General features: G+C 32.8%; 2 protein-coding genes and 1 non-coding gene across 3 annotated transcripts in view; all 3 read right to left on the minus strand.

Moving 5' to 3' along the window:
- Positions 1–17,407, minus strand: part of LOC144853614 (serine/threonine-protein kinase ULK3-like) — a 39,707-nt gene extending 22,300 nt beyond the window's left edge. Inside the window, exons 1-14 of the mRNA XM_078711346.1 lie at positions 17,295–17,407; positions 14,608–14,748; positions 13,367–13,487; positions 12,431–12,535; positions 11,667–11,810; positions 10,576–10,658; positions 9,986–10,141; positions 9,240–9,345; positions 8,890–8,930; positions 8,556–8,661; positions 7,912–7,979; positions 7,200–7,275; positions 6,838–6,926; positions 6,189–6,264 (exon numbers count right to left, since the gene is read on the minus strand). Of these exons, the coding sequence (XP_078567472.1) occupies positions 6,189–6,264; positions 6,838–6,926; positions 7,200–7,275; positions 7,912–7,979; positions 8,556–8,661; positions 8,890–8,930; positions 9,240–9,345; positions 9,986–10,141; positions 10,576–10,658; positions 11,667–11,810; positions 12,431–12,535; positions 13,367–13,487; positions 14,608–14,748; positions 17,295–17,405 (1,423 nt within the window). The 5' untranslated portion in view covers positions 17,406–17,407. The remainder of the gene's footprint in view (positions 1–6,188; positions 6,265–6,837; positions 6,927–7,199; positions 7,276–7,911; positions 7,980–8,555; positions 8,662–8,889; positions 8,931–9,239; positions 9,346–9,985; positions 10,142–10,575; positions 10,659–11,666; positions 11,811–12,430; positions 12,536–13,366; positions 13,488–14,607; positions 14,749–17,294) is intronic.
- A 1,478-nt stretch (positions 17,408–18,885) lies between these two features.
- LOC144854263 (ribonuclease Oy-like) lies at positions 18,886–23,973 on the minus strand. Its single transcript, XM_078712190.1, has 8 exons — positions 23,874–23,973; positions 23,451–23,511; positions 23,312–23,358; positions 23,105–23,174; positions 21,395–21,462; positions 20,990–21,106; positions 19,702–19,810; positions 18,886–19,385 (listed from the first exon to the last, which is right to left on the minus strand). The coding sequence occupies exons 1-8, from the start codon at positions 23,966–23,968 to the stop codon at positions 19,221–19,223; spliced, it is 732 nt and encodes a 243-aa protein (XP_078568316.1). The 5' UTR covers positions 23,969–23,973; the 3' UTR covers positions 18,886–19,220.
- Positions 21,678–21,749, minus strand: Trnad-auc (transfer RNA aspartic acid (anticodon AUC)). Its single transcript has one exon. It is a non-coding gene; the product is annotated as a tRNA-Asp (tRNA).
- Positions 23,974–25,287: the final 1,314 nt, after the last annotated feature.

A 25,287-nucleotide genomic window follows, 5' to 3' on the forward strand; every position in this document is an offset into this window, starting at 1 on the left:
TTTTTTTAATCACGTGGCCGTTTGAAAACCATCTTGTTTACAGTATTTGCAATAGAGCTACTGTAGTGTGGTTGAAATAAAATTAACATTGAATGTACATTGATGAATACATATGCGGAATTTATGTAAAAATATGTTGCATTTTAAGATATTTTGTCACTCCTTCCCTACACAAAAATCACAGCGGATCAATAAAAATATTTTGTATTAAACATTATAAATCGTCACGTTTATCTTTATCGTTAAACAGCGCCATTATGTTTTTTTTCGCTATTGAAGTAGGTATGAAACATCACAGCCTGCAAATACTAGTCTGAAATATAACCCCACTATGTCTGTATATGAAGTAGATGTTGCTTTAATTATAACGTACGAATGAATGCAAAGTGAACGACCTAGATATATATATAATCGTATGAATGCAATAGCATACTGCACTAGCAAGCACATACAGTACTGAAACATGCAGCACAGATAAAAGCCTTGATCGCACTGGACTAAATTTGGTAAAATTAACCAAATCGTCGGCTAAAGTGACCAGGAAAAGTCTAATCCGAACACTGGCTACAATTTTAAATCCAATAGTTACTTTTTCTGACCACTGCCTGCCAAGTAAAACTTAACATGGTCTTGGTAAAACTAACCATGCAGTTAAAAGTTCAATCCGAAAGTGCAACTTATGTAAACACATGTGAGTCAACTGAATTTTGGTAAATTTTTTGTAAAATTGCGGTAAAAATAACTGCATGAAAATATTGAAGTGCGAATGACGGTAAAATCTTCCGATAACATTGGGTAAAGCTACCGTGGTTTAAATTTATTCAAGTCCAGTGCGAACAAGGCTTTAGAAGTTACAACATACAGATGGGTATGCAACATTACTTTACAAGGTGTAAAAACTTGAAAAGTTAATATACATATTTATTCTTTTTAGAGTACAGGTAAAATGTTAAAATCAAATATCCTATGTTCAAAATCAAATACTATTTTTGTTTTTTCGTATTTATGATGTTATCGGGGACAATAGATCTATAATATTTGTATTTATAATCAACAAAATGTTCAAACATCAATGCTAATTTTACACTAGTTGCCTACTGTTTATCACACTACAGTGATTTTATGAAATATTATAATACAGATGATTGAAAGACATCCACTACATAATACATGGTTGAAGACAAATAATGATAATCTAAACTTCTTTGTGTTCTGTATTATTACAGGTGGACGCAGACCTACTTAAAATGAAACGTAAAAAAAAAATCATGAACAGATGGATGGGTATTATATGTATTATCATTCCTACAGAACGTTTTCAACTTTTAATCCTGCCCTGGAAAATGCTATTTAAGTACAGAATATTGTCGGCAATTAGCCGCCTACTGGTTGTTTATCCTATAAAGCGTGTTTTATTTTTGCTATGTGTACAATCCATGAATTTTGCCATTTATTATATGAGAATGCCATATTGTAGAGCTTATTAATGTTGAACCAAACTATACTCGTAAATTACAATTTGTAAAAAGAAAACAATTTTTCTTTATAAATACATAAATTCTGTTTTATGGCAATTGTGCTTTTTTTCTTTATGTTGGATACTTTGCAATAGTCTCAGAAGATCTTCTTTATTTTGGTTTTTACTGAGATGAGAAGGGTTAATATTTCCAAATGTGGACTTTTCTGTCGTGTACGGTAACCTTTATCAATTTTGTTCTGATACATTATTTTTTGCATAAAAAAGTATCTGTTATTTTTAATATAACATACTGCAAGTTCTATGTTATTTTGATGCCGTTTGTCATTGTATTGTGTTTTTCAAGGTATCAATCTTGTTAGGGGTGACTCTGTTCTTTGTTGGATGAACAATGAAATAAAATTTAAAATAAAATGATGACTTGTTAACGTTTATCAATATACTTGTATAATACTAAACACTGGTAAAATATATATTTCAAAAAATGATGTAATAAACTAGCGTACTGTGCGAAATATTATTAGTTCAGAAATAGAACATTTACAGCCAGAGGATATGGTTGTCCTTTAATTAAGCATCCAGGATCTCCTTCCTAGCAATAAATTCAAAATTCTGTACTGCTGAGTGAGCACTGTAGCTTGATATAGCTACCGATTCAGTTTGACGTTTGTAAACAAAGCTAGTCTTTAAATTTCTTCTTGATCGATAAATATACTGCATACCTCAGATTCTTAATTACAGTCTCAATCTAAACAAGAGTTGGCAGTATTATAGCTGACAAGCTTTAATTACCATAACTATTCTATCAAAACCTTTTCTGAAATTGACTTTTGTACCCAATAATTTTGTTGACAGAGTTACCATGCAAATAATGGCAACATTTTTAGAGCAACAATTCCTGTTCAGAAAGCAGAAGTTGTATGCTTAAAGATACTAGACCTACATGTTTTGACCTAATTTTATGTAAAAATAAATACTATATGGACCTATTGCAGTATTTTATTTTCATTTCATTTCATTTCATTTCATTTCATTTATTTCACTATCATCATCGCAGCCTTAGCTGAATTACAAAGATATTTACATTTTCTCAATATTAAAATTTGTATAAAAGTATAAAACCAATGATAATTATATTATTATATTATTATTATTGTCTTTAAACAGTTAAAAATGTGAAAAATAATTTTAGCGGCCCACTATAAATCACAACATGCATCGCGCGCAGATTGATATTTTCGTATCGTGATGTGATTCACCCACTTCGACTGATCGCGTGATGGTAGATCGATCTTAAATTGTCCGAATTTTTACCTGATTTCAATGTTGTATCAACGTTAAAAAGTGACGTATCATCAACAATGGTAATCGACAATAAATGGTCAGACTTCAACCGGATTTCAACGTGTTGTATCAACGTTAAATAGTGACATTGTATCGACAGATGTCAGATTTTGTACTCGATTTCAATGTTGTATCAATGTTAAATAGTGACGTTCATTGTATCGACGATGGTAATCAACCTTAAATGGTCAGACTTCAACCGGATTTCAACATAGTGATGTTGTTTCAGGGATGACAGATCGTACAGACGAAGGTTATCGACCTTAAATTGTCGGAAACCAACCTGATTTCAACATTAATACAACGTTGAATAGGGACGTTGTACGGACAAAGGTACAGTAGATCGACCATAAATGTTCACACTTCAACCCGATTTCAACGTTTTATCAACGTTAAAATAATGACGTTGTATCAACAAGGGTTGATCAACGTTGATATGCCCGCTGGGACATTTTGTTGAAATACTTTTCCATAGATTTCCCTTCTTGGATTGAAAACCAAATGTTGTCATAACATATGATTATACTGTACGTATCATTCAGTAGAAGTGTTCCCTTAGGTGTGTCAGTAAACAATGAATTTTAAAGTTATCATTTTCGTTTCCCAATCTAATAATACTTGTAGTAAATACTCATAAACAACAAATTAAAACATTTCAAATATTGGATGCCTGCAATTTAAAAAAAAAATGATTTACTTAATCAAAACTATCTATCTGTTAAAATTTACCAGATAAACAAAAAGACCAATAAATTAGAATTTGTTGCATTTGTGAATCTGGTATAAGAGCTATTTAAATGTGTATTTTTTCGTACTTAAAAGGCTGGACAGACTGTAGAATCTGATTTTAAATATAAAGGTGAGAGATTAAATTTCAGGTTATTGTGGAATTTTACAGCTCATCATAAAAGACCTGTCAAATAGATCATGTTATTTGACATCACCATAGTAACAATATTAAATAGCATTTTTAATTAAAATATTATATTAATATTGCATTTTGTCATAACCCAAGCACATGAAGTGAACATGTGCAATCATGACAGAATGAATAAGATATTATGCAGCGTCTAGACAGACATTTTTTCTAACTAAATTGTATTACATTTAAAATAAATTGCCATCTCTTTTCATACTGTACATCAAATTTCAGTCTAATATGCATTGTCTTCAGAAGTTTGCTAGTTGTGTATTTTTATCAAAGTAAATGAAATATTATCCAAATGATATTTAATAGGATGTTTGGCTTGATTTATAAAGATGACACATTTCAAAATTTTAATTATTTTAAATGATAAAGTTATTGATATAATTGTGACAAAATTTTTCTCTAATTTTAATTTTTTTATCTTAATTTCTACAAAGATACCTAGAAATGAAAGACAACAATATTACAATTCAATCAGAGCGCCTCCTATAAAGCGTGGTTCTCACTGGCAATGCAATGCAATGTAACCGACGCAACATCAAATCTGCATATGCCCCCATCTGCATGAAATAAAACCAGCTTAGTTGCGCATAGTAATTTTTTTCACACATGGATAAAGGTAAATATAACACAAGTAAATAGGCAAAGCATAGGAATACAAATATGTGTATAAATAAATATTTTATCATTAGGCATTAATCTGTTTTAGTTTCCGAATATATCACGCCATCTGCCACCTGAATGATTCAAATTAGCCAGAGGGGCATTAAGAAAAAAGCACACTCCATCATAACTGGACTAAAGACAAATGCCAGCAACCATTAAGATGCAATTAAACTTACTAGTATATTTTTGCTTTACAGAAAACAATCCACTATAGAATCATGACGCTAACATAAGCAAGGATAAGAACTAACCAAGACCGAATAACATTTAAAGATTAAGTTTGCTAATGTAACTAGAGCAATTCATAGTGCAGTGCTAAGTTCAGTGTACTTACTTTTTACAGAGTGTACTTAATGTCGCATATCAAAAAGTGCCATATGTACTGTACTCTGTATGTATTTATTTATGCACTGCCCATATATCTCTATAATTTATGTGTATTTAAACAACAATGTGGCATTACTGAATTATTTATTTATAATTATAGTGTAGTGGTAAAATTAAAAAAAAATCTATAACAAAATTTCCACTACAGACTCTGGATATCATACCACTGTACAGTATGCCACTGGTGTATCAATCAATGAAATATTACACACAATTCAATAAAGATATATCATATCAGTATCATATTTATGAATATACAAAGTCTCCGAAGAGATATCAAAAACATTAATTTAATGTTTAACTTTCAAAGGTAAGTTGAAATAAAGAGTGAGTAAATGGATAATGGTCTCAAACACAAACTAACTAAACATTTCAGTGAAAAGTTCAAATGCTAGACTTATATTAAGCAATTGTGGCGTAAGAAGACAGTACACTTAGGTTCATTCCAGGTGTGGTATAAGAAGAAGACAGTAAACTTAGGTTCATTCCAGGTGTGGTATAAGAAGAAGACAGTAAACTTAGGTTCATTCCAGGTGTGGTATAAGAAGAAGACAGTAAACTTAGGTTTATTCCAGGTGTGGTATAAGAAGAAGATAGTAAACTTAGGTTCATTCCAGGTGTGGTATAAGAAGAAGACAGTAAACTTAGGTTCATTCCAGGTGTGGTATAAGAAGAAGACAGTAAACTTAGGTTCATTCCAGGTGTGGTATAAGAAGAAGATAGTAAACTTAGGTTCATTCCAGGTGTGGTATAAGAAGATGATAGTAAACTTAGGTTCATTCCAGGTGTGGTATAAGAAGAAGATAGTAAACTTAGGTTCATTCCAGGTGTGGTATAAGAAGAAGATAGTAAACTTAGGTTCATTCCAGGTGTAGTATAAGAAGAAGATAGTAAACTTAGGTTCATTCCAGGTGTGGTATAAGAAGAAGATAGTAAACTTAGGTTCATTCCAGGTGTGGTATAAGAAGAAGACAGTAAACTTAGGTTCATTCCAGGTGTGGTATAAGAAGAAGACAGTAGACTTAGGTTCATTCCAGGTGTGGTATAAGAAGAAGATAGTAAACTTAGGTTCATTCCAGGTGTGGTATAAGAAGAAGACAGTAAACTTAGGTTCATTACAGGTGTGGTATAAGAAGAAGACAGTAAACTTAGGTTCATTCCAGGTGTGGTATAAGAAGAAGATAGTAAACTTAGGTTCATTCCAGGTGTGGTATAAGAAGAAGACAGTAAACTTAGGTTCATTCCATGTGTGGTATAAGAAGAAGATAGTAAACTTAGGTTCATTCCAGGTGTGGTATAAGAAGCAGATAGTAAACTAGGTTAATCACAAGTGTGGCATAAGAAGAAGTTAGTAAACTTTAAAATGTTAAAAACTGATACACTTACAGGTGGCATTTTCTGAATCATTTGTTACCATTACACTTTGGTTGAGTGAATCTTGTCGTGATGGAAGACGATTCATCTATAAAATATACATATACAGTTAAGAACAGAATTTACCAGGTTACTAAATGATGGGCATACCTAGCATAAATTATTTCTAGTAATTGGACTTTTCTTTATTCAGGTTAATGGTAAAACGAAATCTCTTTCTACGTTGGTTAGGTGCGTTTGTTTGTCTACTATTGTTTTTTTTAAGTATATTTTTCAGACAAAATTGTGGGTTTTTTCCTCATGAATGGTAAACCACCGCATTTATACATTCTTGCTCATGATAACAAAACAAAAGCTCTTGTTACGTTAGTCAAGTGTATGTGAATGCTAATGTTGATTTACTATTATTTTTCTATAAGAAAATGTATTTTTAAGAAAATTTCAATCATATTACTTGTTTTCAAATCTACTGAAAATTGTAAAGATAACATTATTAAACCATATAAAATTAAAAGAAATGATAAGTGATTTAAGATAGAACAGTTATTCTTGTTTTCGTTTGTAGAGAGAAAATTTAGAGTGATACACTGTGTAAGTCCCAGATACTAATTTTGGCTCCATGTTCACGCTTTTGTGCTTAAATAGGCACTCTTTTACTTACTTCTAAATAGTTTTTGATCTCCTCTGCTCTTGACATAAATCTCAAAACTTCTGATTGCAACAGTTCCCTTCTATGGCTTTTTGGTTCGCCTATAAACAAAAGAGATTATACATTATAAAATTCCATAATGTTTAATTCAAGTTCATTGCCAGAGCTATTCTTCTGGTTCTGTCTTATGTGACAAGGAAATAGATGATGTTATGACATTTTCATTTTGACGGCAAAAATAGTGGTTATGTTTAAGTTTAAGAAATATAAAATCCACTATAAAGTTGCAGTATTATAAAAGACTGTAGCAATAAAAGAATCATTATAAAAATATTAAATCTTTATATAAGACTGTCTTTACATTAGATGCTCACTTTGTAATATTGGTAAAAGTTGGCCTAGTGCTTCTTCGTATTTACTAAATGCTTCCTCGTACCTTTCTTGTTCATCCTGTAAAAAATAAATATATATATATTATATATAGTGTTTATTATAAAAAATATATAAAGACCACCAAACACCATTATTCTTAGAACTCAATACTTCTTGTGTTAAGTTGGCGCCTTCAACAAGACTTTTGCAGCTAGAAGGCCTACTTTAAGTAGTGGATGTGTATGACATTGGATGTCTGAACTAGTACACCGGGTTAAAAAAAGTTTCATAACATACTATTTTGTGAGAAGACAAATATTTTTGAAATGTTGCCTATGGAGTATAGTTTTTTTCTTTTCTTTTTTTAAAATACAGTATGTTCTGCATGGCTAATAAAGGAAAGCGCTTTAAACCTGTCATATCTCACCAAATTCCAGGAGCCATTGTAAGGAAAAGTTTTCGATTGGTTAGGCACTTTTTGATGTTTGACCCTCATGATTTTCTCCTTAAACAATCGTTCACTGAGACTCCTATTTCAATAGAGCATTAACAAATGTCTGTACATATCTGAAAATCAGGGTTGTGATTGCGCTAGTTACAGACACTATAAACCTGGCAGAATTCAGTAAGTGCCTCCCATCCCCATTTGAGCTTTCTGATAATTTTAACAAGAATCAATTATGTACACAATGAAATCAATTGTAAAATTCTTACAAATGTTTCAGCTTGGCATGTTGTATGCAATGCTGCTTTTAATTCAGGATATCCATTAGCTAACCCATCTAAAAAAGGAAAATCAAATTGTGTAAGCAAGTAAGAAATATTTATTGCTTTCCAATAACAGTAGAGTAATCTTAGGATTTCTACATCCAAGTTTTTTCCATTAACAATTATGATAGTTGGGCGGAGGTGGGCTTTTGTGACTGTTTGGGAATATTTTTATTTTTATTTTATTCAATTTTCAGGCACAAAAACATATAAAACAAAACACTGGAGAGTGATGACATAATAATAGGGAAATCGGACTATCATGCGATAGGCTGGGTTCAAGTCTATCTGCACCATATTTTTATCCTTAGGCAAGATGTTTTACTCTTGTTTCCTCATCCTCGGATGTAAAGCTGTCTACATATAGTGCACGCTAAAGAACTTAAAGCATACTTTTCGAAAAGAGTAGGGGATTATCTACCGGTGTGCTGATCTGGGTAGGGGCTGCACTGCTGACTGCCATGTTTTCGTATGGGGCCTAATCAAAATATCCTTAGTTTCCAATTAGGCTTGAAGATAATATTCCATAATCTTTATTACTACTGTACTGTAACATTAATTATTCAACACTTTAAAAAGTGTAATCATACCCAAAATAAATGTGGTTGAGGGCGCTTCTGGGGTGGACGGAGGATGTGCAGCTGACGGTTTGAAAGACTGTTTTAACTCTTCAGCTCTTTGCATATATTCTCGTACCTAAAAAAATAAAGACCTTTTGCAAATATTAAATTTAAAAACAGGCGAAGCATTTTTTAACAAATCGTCTGACAGAGAGACATATACTTGCTTTGAAGAACTAATAATTACATGGTATATGTTATACAGTGCCCTCTATTGTTAGAGAGTAGTAGAAACCATTACATTTTTAGTGAGACATGAGATGAAATGGCAAACTTGTAATAAGAAAACAGAATAAATCCTAACCTTTGATCTCAGGGCTTCTTTTTTTGTACGATTTTTTTCATCTATCAAAGAAATAAATTGACAATTTAAATTTGTCTTAAATATGTTTTGTTTTGCAATGTTTTAATATCTTTTAAGGGTGACTTATGTTAATGAAAATATTTAAGTATACCGAATGATACCTTCTAAAGCATGTGTAAAAGTGATCCATCGTCAATAACATACTTAAATTGATGTGTTACCATAATAATACAGCCATTGTTAACTGGACTTCAAGGAAGAACAATGTACAAATATTGAATGAATATCCAGAATAAAGAAAGATTTCTATCTATCTATCTATACAATAACCATACTACTATACTACCTACAGTGTATTGCAGGAAGAAAGTATTCAAGAGCTTGGCAATATAGGCTGGCAGCAGACTTGTAATCACCTTCTATATCTTTCTGTGCTGCCTCCGTTACAATTTTTTTCTAGAAAAAAGGTTACTACAAATATTCATTTCAGAGTTCGACGAGATATTTGATACTGTCCAAATTGGGAAAAACTTACAATGCTCCCCTTTAGTACAAAGTTTGGAGCAACTATTAAAACTATAATAAAAATGAACATTCAAATGGGTCATAATATCAAATTTTGATTTTCTTAACATATTTAAAAAGAAAATCTGTTGTCAATTTAGGGTATTGTATCATTGTACTACATCTCTTGTAATTTTCCCAGTCTGTAATTATATTAGTTATTACCCTAAAGACAATCGAAACCAATTTTTACAACTCAATTGAAACCAAGTACAATGAAACTAGTAAACAAGGTAATAAACAGATTTCATAGACACTTAGCTACATGGAAATAATGTGCCAAAATTAAAACCAAAGACTAAATCTCTGTTTACACTATCAAACTTTATGTGACAAAAAAATGTGATGTGCCCATATATGGACATGATGATGTCATATCACTACCATATTTAGGTATATCACTACTATATTTGGACACATGATACTTTTGTTGTCAAACTAGTTTGATAGTGTACAGCGCTTACTATCAATTCTAAAAACTATTCAGATAATCAAAGATCAATCGATATAATAGCCTACACATTTTACTCACAGCACGTTCAATACATTGTGGAGATGGCATGTGTTCTAGATCTACAAATTTATGATCAAAGAATTCCTCAAAACTTATCCTCTGCTTTGGATCTCTCTGTAGAAGTCTAAACATCAAATCATGGCACTGATCGGATATTCTAATTGAGGATGGAATCTATTAGAAAAATAGAAAAAGTATTATTTGATTTTGTTTGTACTGTACTGTATTAAATGTGTTTTTAATTGAATTTACTTTTAAATTAGTTGTTTAATCTTAAGACAAAGTAGTATTCCATGTGAGATGTTTTCCCGAATGATTGTAAAATCAAAACAGTACAGGGTATGATGAACTAGCGTTTTTGTCACCAACTAGCCAACCATTCATAGATGTATGGATGTAGTAGTCTTATCTGTTCGGCGACTATAGGATAGGCATTACACTTCTGTACCAATGAAGTTGTTCATATAGCAATACATCCAATATTAGAAAAGAAAATATCTATTTTTTTTTTTTTTTATTTATTCAGGTTTATATAGTAAAAAACATGCAGCTCGAAGGTTGAAATTCAGTTCATAGAAACTCATTGTTGAATGGTATGAATACCTTACCTTAATAGGTTCATTACTTTTTATCTTGTCAGCTAATTCTGAAAACGTCTTGGATGCAAATGGTGCTTTACCAAATAGACATTCTAAAAAAGGAACACAATCAAAATACAGAAAATATAAATTAATAAAACTAGTCAGTAAATCATCAGTACACATTTGTAGGATTAAGGGGACTATATGTTGCCCTCTATTCAAGGTATTCAACTCACAATGAAGCACATGTAAAAATAGCAATTCCTAAATAAAACATGTCCAACTAAAATGTTTTATTTAAGAATAATAAATGTTTTTTTTGTGAATGATCTTGACAATTAATTGATTATAACAAAACAACAAAGACGTTGGACAGATGTTTTGCCCTACTCTGACGTAATTTGTACTTCATACTAAGTACATTGAGAATACTTGCGAAAAAATACTTTTTTCGGGTGGGACTCAAACACACGACCTCCAGATCACTAGCCAAGTATTCTCAATGTACTTAGTATAAATTACAAATTACGTCAGAGTAGGGCAAAACATCTGACCAATTACTCAACACCCTGACACAAAGCTACTCCACAGTAGTTACAAACAATTACAACAAAGGCGTTGACGTTGCACTACGGTCAGTAGGCATTCCCAGCGGTGTTGGGCTTTTTTTATGTGATCACCCAGCTTCATGTGTTCATGAACTCCATCAAAATTTCTACATTTACTTTGTAATCTAATTAGTCATATAAAAAACGATTGTTTCCACTTCGTAATATATAAATTACAAACAAATCATATAAAAAAATTTAGATTTGTATTTTTTCTGTAATTTTAATATAAAAACAAAACGGTGTCAATATATAATAACTAGCACCACCAAAAATCTAGATATAGTTAGATTAACAAATTTTAAGCAATCAAGAGCGCGAAATGAATTGCTATAATGATCGATTGGCGGTACCTAACAACTACCCCCACACCAAACAAAAATTTGGATTCAGATTTTGAATAATATCGAGAGGTTACAAAAATGAATCCGCCGATCCAATGAGGAATCTCATCCCTGAAAAGCTGTTCTTCCACCACCTCACATCCGTTTACAGACAACAAATACTTACCAAAAAGGATGACACCAACTGACCATAAGTCAACCTTAGCATCATACGTAGCATTTATAATAATTTCTGGTGCCATGTAAAGTGGAGATCCCCTGAGACTTTCACTGTTTATCTCTATTTCAACATACTGTGCAAAACCAAAATCTGAAATACAAAAATAACAACTTTTTAAGTATTTGAATTATTTCATTAATGTTTTAGTTGTACGAGAAGTAATAGAATTTCTTTAATTTTAATTAAGATAACAGAATAAAAGAAAACTATGGTGTTTCATTGCCTGCAGAGATTCAGCCCATTAAGAAGGTAGCCTTTTCTCCAATGATATACATTAAAGTTATATATTTCTAGTTAATTAATTAATGTTCAGTTTTATTTCAATGCATTCAACCCCTCCAGGTATCGATACAATCGGTCTAGTCTAGCAGGCTAGAACATGGCTAAACTTACACAAAACAACAGTCTTATTCTAAGTGACTAAAACATGGCATAAAAAACAATGTATACAGTTAACTTTCTCAATACTGGACTCTCTGAAAACCAGAAACTTTTCATTCTACCATTAAAAATACATTCAGACTACCAGACCTTACGGAAAAACAGACCTATTAGGCCAGCCCAAAGATGTCCGGTATTGGGAGAGCTGACATTATTAATCATTTAATCATCATTTGGTTTGGTCAAAAGTGACACGTCTCTACCCAAATGTGGGCAAAATCGTCTCGGGCCGAATAATCTTTAATTCGGTCTTTCATTATTAGCCTTACCTGCCACCTTTAACACCGGATCATATGAGTTGGAAAGTAGCAGATTTTGAGGTTTCAAATCCATGTGAGATATATTTTGATAATGTAAAAACTGCAAAGCACTAGCTGATGTAAAAAGAAAAAATATTATTGTAAATTAAAATAATAAATTGTCATACTAACAATTACCAGTAATACATCTTTAAAAACATTTCATATAATAATAGTGTATTTATAATTGTAAAGTGGCCAGTAAAATCATTGGAATCAGCCTTGAACCTCTCATTTCGCTACATGAAAAGGACATCCTAAAAATGGAACTAAAGTTCGTCAGGATTCCGATCATCCTCTAAATAAATCCAGTTTGGCTTGAGCTCTGTCTACACTATCAAACTAGTTTGACAAAAAAGTGTGATGTGCCCAAATATGGTAGTGATATGCAAAAATATGGTAATGATATGACATCATCGTGTCCATATATGGGCACATCACATTTTTTGTCACATAGTTTGATAGTATAAACAGAGCTTAAACCAAACTGGTAGACTGACATTCTAAATTAAAACACACGCTGGTTACAATGTTTTATATTGTATTCGTCTAAATGCATGCTAATTCAACCAATCAAATTTCATTTTTACCTCGTTGTTTAAATGATATCGTATCATATCAAATTATAAGAATGTATGCCTAGTAACTGGATAAGTTACATGACATCTGACCAATTATTTCTTTGTATCATGTCAATACTTGATAAAGAAAATCCAGAAAATATAGCTTGGTAGTAGTAATGCTATGATGGATTATAAAGATGGTGACCACTGAACTCCATCTAAATAGCTTTATAAATTAGTACAAATTATGTTTATTGATTTAAAATTAAATTATAGATAATATTGTAGACTAATTTTCAATGTGCATACACTCTAAATTATTCATTCTCATTCTAACTTTTACCTAATTGTTGCAAAAATCGTCGAACAACTCGTTCAGGAAGTGCTCTTTTCGTTGCTAAAAACTTTGATAAATCTCCCCCACTGCAGTAATCCATTATCAGGTAGATGTAATGCCCATCCCACTGGAAAGAAAAGTAAGCTTATAAAGACAACAAGTTCCCAATGGTTGCAATATGTTTTAGTATGCTATGAAAAATAGGTAGTTTTTAATACAGAAGTACTTTGTAAGTCCAATGAAGTATAGTAATGTTTTATTAGAGGTCAAATTGAATATACTATTACAATCCCTGATAAAAAAGGTAGTTTTTATTTGTTAATATTAATTTAATTTTATTTGTTATTATTAATTTAATTTTATTTGTTTTATTAAATTTATGTCTTAAAGCACATGTAGCCAAGGATTATCAATAGTGAATTCTTATCAGATAGTGTGGTAATCTCCCTGATACAAGGGCTATTTTGTGAACCAGTTCACCAGGGTAATCCCCTACTCATCCCGGATGATGAACTAGGTTTCTTAAAGTGCACACAGGTTTAACTGTGTACACCGGACCTACGGGTTATAGACCTTATCAGGGAAGACTTGTTCCACCACCAGAACTAGGAGCGAGGCAGTGTCGAACTCAGCCTATATTGTTAGCTTTTTAGGTACAGTAAACTGCCTTAATTGCTCAACCATTTAACTCATTGAATTTGTAAACTAATCTACGTCCAGTATCGCATGTCGGGGACCGGACCGGTAGGGTTTTATAAAATGTTATCAAGTACATCCTAACATCACATTTAATGTTATTTTCTAAATATTTAATTGTACGTTTTGTGAATTTTTAAATCAAAAATTTAAGTCAAAATACTGATTAGGTTTATTCTGAAACTGTTATGGAGAATGAAAACAACATTTTTGCTCCTAAAAAAACAAGGACCATATGTAACAGGTGCAATATCTGTACCTGATTTTGGTTTACATCCTGTATACATATGTTTTTAAATAAATAAATAAACAATAGTTTAACTTGCTTCTGGAAAAATATAATGATAAGTTAAAATTATTACTAGAGCATGTTAATTACATGTACTTGATATCATTTTATATCATAAAACCCTACTGGGCAATACCACATATACAGTAGATTAGTATGACCAAAAATGGTGGTTGTTAATGTTATGCCTCTGGAATATAGTGTGCCTGGTGTAAAAATGATTTTATTTAGAAATACATAAAATGATATGTTGAATTCTCACCTGAAAGTCAATTAAGTTTACAATGTGGTCATGCTTTACTTTTTTTAATATTTCAATCTCTGTTAACAAGTTTTCTGTAGAGGACTTGGACAGGCTCTTTTTTAGGACACATTTTACTGCTACAACTTCTCTGTGTGCCACCTGGAAAAGTAAATATAGGCCTATATTAATGATTATGTAATTTATAATCTATTTTAGTACTTAGTACTGTAGTAAGTATTACCAGCAGGCTAGATTGATTGGCTGGTTGGCATAAATACATGGTTCAGAGATTAGGTGGTTGTGGGTTTCAAGTTGAGCCGTCACCCAGAAAAACGTGGTGGTTGTGGGGTGTGGTGATTATTATTCAAAGTGATGTTTTATTGGAGAGGCGTTTATTCAAATAAATATCATCCTAATAAGTATTAATACATTATTTAATTAAACATCTTTTTAAACTAACTGCCGTGACAGAGTGGGCCATTTCGGCCCAAGAAAGAAGACATTACGGCTTGCAACATGGGCAGACATCTTGGTCCTAACAGGACACAGATAGCCTACAGTTATTCCTGCCAGCTTACTTAATAAAACTCAGCTATCGGGATTTCACTCGATTAATGTCTTATCATCAAATCTCCCTATGTAATTTTATAATACTATTCCCCACAATATATTCCGATTCTTTATGGCGTATATTTAATTTGATCTTTATTAATTTGCAGTATAATTTTTATTTTTTAACTACTGTACCTTTCACATGCGCGGTCCGTTCCTAAAATAAACAAAAAACTAAAATGGCTATGACTAATGGCCAACTTAAGCTCCAGTCCTACTATAGTATCTGTTTTTTTCTTCCGTCTTCCAAAGGGACACTGTATTGATTGATGGAAAGTGCCTGTTTCCAGTCACCTTTAGGGTCAAATCTATTATTTTAACTGCTCCCTTGTGTATAAAAGAGAGAAAATAGTTGAAACCAAGTTGCAAGGTGAACTTATCATAAACCCGGAAATAACTTGACCACCAAGAATTGAAATTGAGTAGAAAATCTACTGTTGAAATCATAAATATTGTTAAAAAACTCTTTAAGATAGAAATATGGAAAAATAGCGTCGAACTGCACATTAATGTTATCAAATCTACGTTTCGCGGTACATCTGAGATAGATAAGGTAGGTATCCAAGGCGGCGTTTTGTACCGAAGTTTTTGCATTGTGCTCGCCTATGTCAGAATTAACCATAATTTATATATAGATTGGATGTTTCGGTTCAGTTCACGATTCGGCCCTGAGACGATTCGGCCCGGGACTATTCGGCCCACTTTTGGTGGGACGATTCGGCCCACTTTTGGGCCGAAACATCCCACTTTGTGGGCCGAAACGTCTCACTTTAGACCAAATTCATATTCATTTTTTGGGTATTTATCAAGTTTTTAAAGGTGTTTAACAATCCGTATTGTATTGATATTGATAATTTTGATATAATATATAATAAATTACTAAAAAAACGTAATTTTATATTCAATTTATTACTTCGAAAACCTTGTTTATTTCGTGCATTCGCCAAGCGGCCAACAGAGGGCGTAACTTGTTTACATCGTTCGCGTGACTAAAAATTGATCATTTTCGACAATGTTTTCAAAATGTTTGCTTTATTGCATCTTTATCCCTAGTAGTACTACCCCATAGTCTCTCTGGGAATAAAGTTTGGGGAAAAAGCTTATTTTATGCTTATAAAATGCATATCAAAGCCGATAAATTTAAAGACCCCTTCCCTGCAATTTTGGACGTTTTTTGGAAAATAATACGTATATATCACTTTAAAAACATTAAACCATGTCATTCCTTGTCTTAAATGTACGTTTTATGGTAAATTATGATAAAAAGTGAGAAACAATGCACTACCTAAGTAGCTCGCGGCGATCGACCTCTCGTGGACGGTCTTAGGCCTAGCCTAGCTAGGCTTAGTTTTGTAGGCCTAGCTGGTAAACATCGGTAACGTACGAACATCGTACGCTAGCTATATACCTAGCCTGACGTTGTATAGTTGCTGCATTAATTGTCTTTCTATTTTTGCCAGACTCCGTTGATACAAATTGGGGAAAACCCGGTATTTTCGCTGACAAGTTAGGAGTCATCCATTTGTTTTGGCCTCACGATCGATCGAAAAGTGGGCGAATTACAGGTGAAAAACAAAAATATCAATCCGCGCGCAATGCATTTTGGGATTTATAGCGGGCCGCTATAATTATTAGAATCGACTTATTTTTCACATTTTTAACCGTTTAAAGACGAAAAAAGTTATCGCAATAGGACCATATAGTATTATTTTTACATTAAATATAGTTTGTGATCTTAAATTAGATCTAAAAAACGTAGGGAAGGGGGCTTTAAGTGTGCCGAATCGTCTCAGGGCCGAATAGTCCCGGGCCGAATCGTCCCAGGGCTGAATCGTCCCGGGCCGAATCGTCTCAGGGCCGAATCGTCTCGTTACCGATGTTTCGGCCCAAAATTGGGCCGAATCGTCCCACCAAAAGTGGGCCGAATAGTCCCGGGCCGAATCGTCGAAACACCTACATTAATGAGTAAAAATGTGCACTGGTGGGCCTGTCAAGTGGCACTTCACTGGCAATGACTGTACAACCAAGCCTGGCCTAGCTAGGCATATACCTACATCTAAAATGTATGAAAACATTAATTTATAATGAATCACCTTTCTAAAACCTTTATAAACCGTTGCATATGTGCCACTTCCCAACTTGTCAGTTAAAATAAACCCTTTTAACGTAGGAACTGTCAACAGACCTCCTGCAGCCAGCGCCATGTTTCGCAAATTCACAAATGGAAATAATAGTAATACGATTTTGTGTGGCGTGTGATGGCGCTAAATATGATTGTATTTTTGATAAAATACAGTGTACAAAATTTTAATTACAATACAATTATGTAGGCCTAAACCTTTTATTTGGCAACAACAATAAACACACTTATTTTTCGTCAGCACAAAACGACCGTCCGTCGTGAGATAAGCATTTTTTTTAAATTGGTTCTAACAGGACTTTGCTGTAAAGTTATAAGAATTTTAGGCCTATACTAGGAAATTCACAATTATATTTGTTGAGGTTCTTTTAAAAACCGAAAACAATCAATTTTACACACAAAAATACTATTTTTTAGTAGAAATACCCGATTAACGTTATTAAGCCATTGCATTGTGAGCTCAGTGTATTTACATAACACAGTTCACAAACATCATTTATTAAATCACTAAATATTCATATTTATTTTGATTGATATTTTATGTGATCACAATTACAGGAGATGAAGAAAACCATAACTTCAGCGAAATAAGAATTGCTCTTGGTCAGGCAAATTACATAATGAAAAGTAATTAATTAATTCCGCAATTATAATGTTACTTTCATTTTGACTGTAGAAATCCTAGCAACACCACTCTGCAACTACCTTCTGTAAATAACAATGTTGAAGATGTAAGTTATTATTAACAGTAACTCTTTATACTGGGTAGCCTCCCAGAGTGCTCAGTGTATGTACTATTATGAGTTTGTGACAGTGGCTGAGTACGTGTGTGAGTACACCGGGGTAACTCCCTACTCTTCTCGAAAGGTGTACTACGTTCTTGCACATGAGCCAGATTTGTATACTGGACCTACGGTTTATAGTCCGAGAAGACTCGTTCTACCACCAGAACCATGGACCGAGTAAGCCTCAAACCCTTGCCGATGTATTATGGTTCCACTGTCTAAACCGCTCCAGGCCACTCACTCGCATGTAAGGATATCGCAGCTTGCTGATGATACGGTAATTTTTGCAGGCAATGGTCATAGTGTATAAAGGTTTAGAAATTGTTATTACTTTTTGTAAAAGTTCAAACCTGCAATTTGGTTTGGGCGTAACAGAAAAATAAATGTAACAAAACTTTGGTAAAGTAACAAAGTTGACATATAATGCTTCTTTTACAAATATACCAGAGAATGTATTATCAAAAGTTATCTGCCTGTGGAGTGGGAAAAAGAAACCATAAAAAGAAATACACTGATAGGTAACCTTTTAAAAGATGGAATTAAAATGCCTGACTTTAGATCACAGAATTTTAAATCCTGATAGATTAAAATGGAAGATAATTCCTACATATTATCTGAATAATGTTAATTATGAGTTGCATTATCGATATGGAAGTAATTATTAATATTATCAATAAGTTAATAGGTATTATATAAACCGTGCAAAGTGGATGGCGGTACATATAATAATATTAAAGAAAAGACAATGTTACTATGCTGCTTAAACACATTTATTCCAATAATCATAATTGCTTGAAACATTCTGCATGTTTGACTCTATTTAAATCTGATATTTTCATTTGAAACTAAAAATATTTATATAGTGAAAAAAAACATTCTCCATAATTTGTTATAATTGTTTAACTTTTATTAGGCCTATGCATACTTATCATGAGATAGATTAAGAAAACAACGAATACTTTATATTCTTGATCAACTTTCTTTTTTTCCGTGTAAACAAGAAGAAGAAGAAAACTGAAAGTTGAAAGAAAAATGATATCTATATAACTTTAATTATTTATTTATTTTTACTGTTGAAAAACAATATAGGCCTATTAAGGTAATTCTAAGCTTAACTCAGAAATAAATGAAGCTTTGAAACTTGGATAGCTTATGGGTTCATATTTGTTGCATCCTTTCATGCTTACATCACAGTCCTTCAAGGTAAAGTCTGTTGTCATGCACAAATGGATTTCGTTTAAGTAACTCTGTCCATCAACCTGCACATAAAAGAAGGCTCATATAATTGAGAGATAAATTACTAAATATACATAGAATAATACAATAATCATCAATCTAGGTGATAGAGTGGAGTTCTAACAGTAGGTCTAGACCTACCATGGAGTGATTTAATGGTGGAAGGTATTGCTGCGTTAGACATAGATTTGAAACTAAACTCTGCTTTACGCAACTTAACAAAGTTAATATGTACCATATGCATCAGAGGTTTACTTAAAAAAGAAAAACGCTAATCATGAATATGTATGTTTTCACTCGTTCCTTTCTTTTTATTTAATGTAATCATACGGTACTTACAACTTTGCAACAAACAATAGATGTAGCGTTGAACGCATCGTGGAGAGCGGCGGTTATTGTAGTCAAATTGTAACTCTTCCCTGGAACAATACCGTTTTCGGATAATGCCCTTCAGATAAACATATATATAGATATATCATACATTATTTATATATTATATGGAATTTGTTTAACTGAAAACTAAACATCACGGGCACATAATACACTTTAAATCGCCCGGTGATATACTGAAAATGAATTAATTAATTGAAAAGATAAAAATGAGGAAATCTGTGAGAATGAAACAAAGTTGCCCAACCGAGATTTTAACCCAGAACCATCTGCTTGATATGCAAATGTAGGCCTTCTCGCCAGTAGGTCACTGGGTCTTTCATGATATTGTTTAAATACGATTGAATGGTGACTATTCAACACTTCACCAGAGATAAATTGATCTACCCAGAACTTTTGTCCACGTGCCGACACAGAAATAATGCTTGGTTCCCACTAGAGACGCAACACAAGGACGTAACGCAACGTAAGTGAATTGACCAATCACAAACGATGGATTATTCGAACTGTCGCTTGTCATTGGTTAACACGCTTGCGTTGCGTTTACGTCCTTGCGTTACGTTCTAGTGGGAACCAAGCTTAAAGCATTGTTACGTAACAACCGTAGACTCTGGTTCTCCGGACGTAAGGGCACTGCAATATTGTTTTCGGGGTAAAGTTTGGTTTCACTAATGCTTGGTTCCCACTTGAGACGCAAGACAAGGACGTAACGCAACGTAAGTGTGTTGACCAATCACAATCAATGGATTATTCGAACGGTCGCTTGTCATTGGTCAACACGTTTGCGTTGCGTTTACGTCCTTGCGTTACGTCCTAGTGATAACCAAGCTTTTAGATTACGTAACCTGCGCCGCAAGTAAGTTGTTCAATCACAATGTGATGAATCATCCGAACACTTTCACTGTGCCTATGTCGTCGTCGCGTTGCGTCCGAATGGAGACCAAGTTTAAGACACCTACTAGGCACAACGAAAGGACGTAAACAACAAAAGCGTGTTGATTAATGACAATTAAATCCATCGCCGGTGATGGGTCAAATCACTTGCGTTGCGGAACAAGCTTTTAGGCAAAAAAACATGCACTCTACATGTAATCTAGTCTACGATGACGATATTTTGTCAGAAGTAATTAAGATTTGCCGTTTGTCTAAAATGATCATAATATATAAGATATGTTTGGCTCTGTAATGATTCAATACCAAAGTTTATAGTATAAGAATTTCCTGTAATAGAACTTACTTATCAATACTAAACTTGTTATTTAAATCAACCGTCTTGTTGAAATAATTTCTCTCTGAATCTGTTTCAGTCGTGCAGTTAAGCGCACAACTTCCGTGTTTGCACCATTCGTGTTGCCTAAAGGAAGAACAATGACAAAATAAACATTTCATCAACAACGTCAGTTTGTGAAATTGCTCTAGTTGTTTTATTTTATTCACAGTATAGTGTAGTATGTTTATTTCTAATTTTTATTTTGTTTATTTTTTCATTTATTCATTAATTTACTTGTTCATTTACAATTAAAACAGACCACATAAATGAAAAACACACATAACAACTCTATACACATTGTAATATTAAAACATGAATATTATGAATTATTCATAAATAAAACAAATATTAAGCACAATTAAAAGTCTTTACCAGAAATACATGTTTTCTTGGTTGTATTTTAATGATGGCCATACGAGTTGCAACTTATCCGTGATGTCCTAGCACACACAATTGAAAACATAAAAATCTGTTTTAGCTTCAAAGTTAATTTAAAAGTTACACGACTAAATTACAACATTTCATATATATTATATATATATAAAAACAAATCAGGCAAAGAACAGTAATTCTAAACCGCCCGGTGATATACTGAAATTTAATTAATTAATTTGAAACGATAAAGATGAGGAAATCTGTGAGAATGAGAAATAGTCGCCCCAACCGAGACTCGAACTCGGACCGCCTGCTTGATATGCAGATGTCCTAACCATTAGACCACTGGGGCTTTCATGGTATTGTTCAAACTCGATTGGATAGCAACTCTTTAACATTCTCGGCATTCACGGAAGTTGTGCGCTTATATATATATATATCCAATCTGCAGACAGTACTGTTTCGATCTTATTAGATCTCGTCAGTGCAGCTCAGGTTTCGAAATAAAATGTACTGCAGAACTGGCACAATATATAGGCTGAGCCAGGTATGCGGGACGTGGTATAAATAATTCAGATCACCTGGATAGGGTGCTTGATACACTGAGGTAGAGCTAAATAAAATAAAACGATACGAGATGAACTAAGGTGACTTCATATTTATTCACTACACGCTTGTTTCGTATGGCCAGTGGTCACACTCTTCAGGTGAATTACAAAACATGAGTGACGCAATTTGTCCACAAGACTACAGTTAATGAATGACCAGGAAGTTATTGTTTTATGTTTTTCAAAGGTCTATTGTTTACGGATGTGTTGCCTATTGTTAATTAAATACTTTGATATATTATTTGCCATCCTAAGCTATGCTCACTTGACAGCAAAAATGAGCATTGTTACGTAACAACCGTAAACTCTGGTTCTCCAGACGTAAGGACACTGCAATACTTTCTTCGGGGTAAAGTTTGGTTTCACTTAGATGACGTAAACTGCGCCGCAATTGTTCGATCACAATGTGATGGATCATCCGGACTGCTATGTCGTCGTCGCGTTGCGTCCAAATGGTAACCAAGCTTAAGACACCTACTAGGGCGCAACGAAATGACGCAAACAACAAAAGCGTGTTGATTAATGCCAATTAAATCCATCGCCTTATGGGTCAAATCACTTGCGTTGCGGAACAAGCTTTTAGGCCGAAAAAAATGAACTAATATCAACATGCAGGCACAAAACGAAATATTTAATTTAAAATATTTTTTTAGTCGTTTTACACAATGGCTGAATTATTAAAAAATAGCATTTTGAAAGTTATAATATTATAATATAAATAAATGAGTTTATAGTATGACTGATTTTGTTGTGATGCTTTTAGATAGTGAGTGATGTTTGTGAGGTTCTGTGATTTGTTAAAAGACCATGGCATGATGTAGGCATTATTAACCAGTTTCGGCGCTACACTCTATGATGGATATAATAGTAGGATTGATTAATTTGTTTTTAAACAATCAGACAATTAATAAACAATCATTACCGTAACACCAAGTGATCAATCCTACTAACGCAACAAAATTGTCCTTCGGGTTAAAGGTTAAAATTATTACATTTATCCATATCATCCGTTACACTACGTACATAGATTCAGGTTATGTGATTGGACGATTGTGCATCATATGCAAATAGTACAAATGCTTATAATATAGTTTCTTACCGTGATTGAATTGGGATCGAACACTTGTTTTGGATAACAGAACGAAAGGTAATAGTTAGCAGCATCGGGCCTGCCGGAAGAAATAATAATGTAAGGTACGGTACTAAATTAAGGTAAGAAATGAAGAATCCATCACTTTCTCTATAATTATCTGTTAATGTATACTACCCAACAAATTAGTATGTACAGATGAATAATTTACATTACCAGAGTCCATGGATAGTCCACGTGTTCACACCAGTCGGAATGCTACACTGTTAAATAGAAAGAACATTCACTTTTGTTTTTCTTCATATTAGTAGTAAAACAAAAACGTTAGTTAGGCTACTTTACTCCCGGTACTTACTTTTTCAATTTTACAAAATGTCGGAGGCCATTGTTGAGAAAACTTGAAATGATCACACTTCCTGAAAACCATCAATTGTATATTTATATTAATTATATTATCAGTATAATTATATCGTTATTCATCCCTCATGGAGCAAAAGAAGGAGATGGATTACATCATCTTACAATAAGAAGTAGGCCTACAAATTACAATTTCAAATATTAAATATAAAACTCTTAGGAATTATTAAATATTCCTGAATTGATACCGATTGGGATCGGTCATCGAGATTAATTATTTGTTATGATAAAGAATCTCAAGATAGCTGACCTATATTATAAATATGACTATACCTCCTTGGTAAACTTCCTAAATGTGCCGAATCATCACATTCGACCAAGATGATGATGATGATTAAGTAACGATAAAAATAACACTTACTTTGTTGTTGTGTAAGCTTTGCATTGATACACCCCAGCGTTACTCGGACTAACAACAACAAATATTAGCAGGCCAATAAAGTATGTAGCAGGCATCTTTAGTTACGTTGATGAATGAAAAAGAAACACAAGCTACAGTAGTATATTAATGAGTGACAATATTAAAATGTTATTTCCTTGTTTCGAATGGCGTATTTAAACAGTTTCACTCATCGGCGGATTTTTTCAGATCTATATTATTTTATTCTGCGCCAATACTTAAATATACCTCCATGCTTATAATATTATTTGTTAAGCGCATCACATGTTCACCAAAATGCTCAAAGGCGCTTATTTCTTTTGTTTGTAGTCGTTTTCTTTTTATTTTATGAGATTGTTCATATTATTTTCAAATTATTTACCGTTACACAATATAGCGTTAACTTAAAGTAGAAGAATGATAGAGAGGGAATAATTCTATAAAAAAACACCGTAGAGGAAAATAACGTAGCCTATATTTGAAAGTTACCATGAATGTGTTTGCATGGGCCAAAAAATGGCCTTTCAAATTGACGACGAAGAGTAAATTTGGTTAAATTAATGTGTAGCAGAAATCACAAGGAAACAAGATGAACTTCTTAACATTTTGCAAAATAAAATTCTGTATATTAAATCATTCCTTTTGACATTAAGTAGTTCGAACTGTTTTTACAATATCAAGGTCAGTGAGTATAGTGGATAATGTTGATATGTCGCTGAATTAAAAAGTAGAAATTGAATAGAAACACCACAAGTAAAGTTTTAATATGTTATTTATATTATCTATATATCTATATTAAAATTATAATTTATGTTATCTATATTTAGTCATCGGATAAAATATTTTACCACTCCGTATTATATTTCATAATTTTATTTAAAGATATGACTGATAAGAACTTGTAACAAAAAAAACTAAAACAAACTGAACAGTTATTGTTTGTTACTAATAATTGTTACCTCCGCCAAGGAGGTTATGTTTTCACCCCTGTATGTTTGTGTGTGTGTGTGTGTGTGTGTCTGTCTGTGAACAGCCTAGAGGCCACAGTTTTTATCCGATTCTCACCAAATTTGGCCACAATGATCTATGCCTCAAAAGCTCGGACGAGTTCGAATTTGAGGAGAAAAAATCATAGGTCAAGGTCACAACTAACAAAAAACTATTTTACTGCCTAGAGACCACAGTTTTTATCCGATTCTCACCACAATGATCAATGACTCATCATATAATTGTGGTTACATTTTGAATGGTCAGGGTCAAAGATCAAGGTCCACAAAAAAAAATAAATAAAAAAAAATAAAAAAAAGAACCTCAGCTGGACTTGAACCAGCGATCTCAACTGCGAGAGGCTGGATACATAACCATTAAACCAAACTCTCATCCACAACTTTGTAGT

The sequence above is a fragment of the Antedon bifida genome, chromosome 10, assembly GCF_963402885.1.
Source record: "Antedon bifida chromosome 10, ecAntBifi1.1, whole genome shotgun sequence".
In the NCBI taxonomy this organism is placed as follows: Eukaryota; Metazoa; Echinodermata; class Crinoidea; order Comatulida; family Antedonidae; genus Antedon; species Antedon bifida.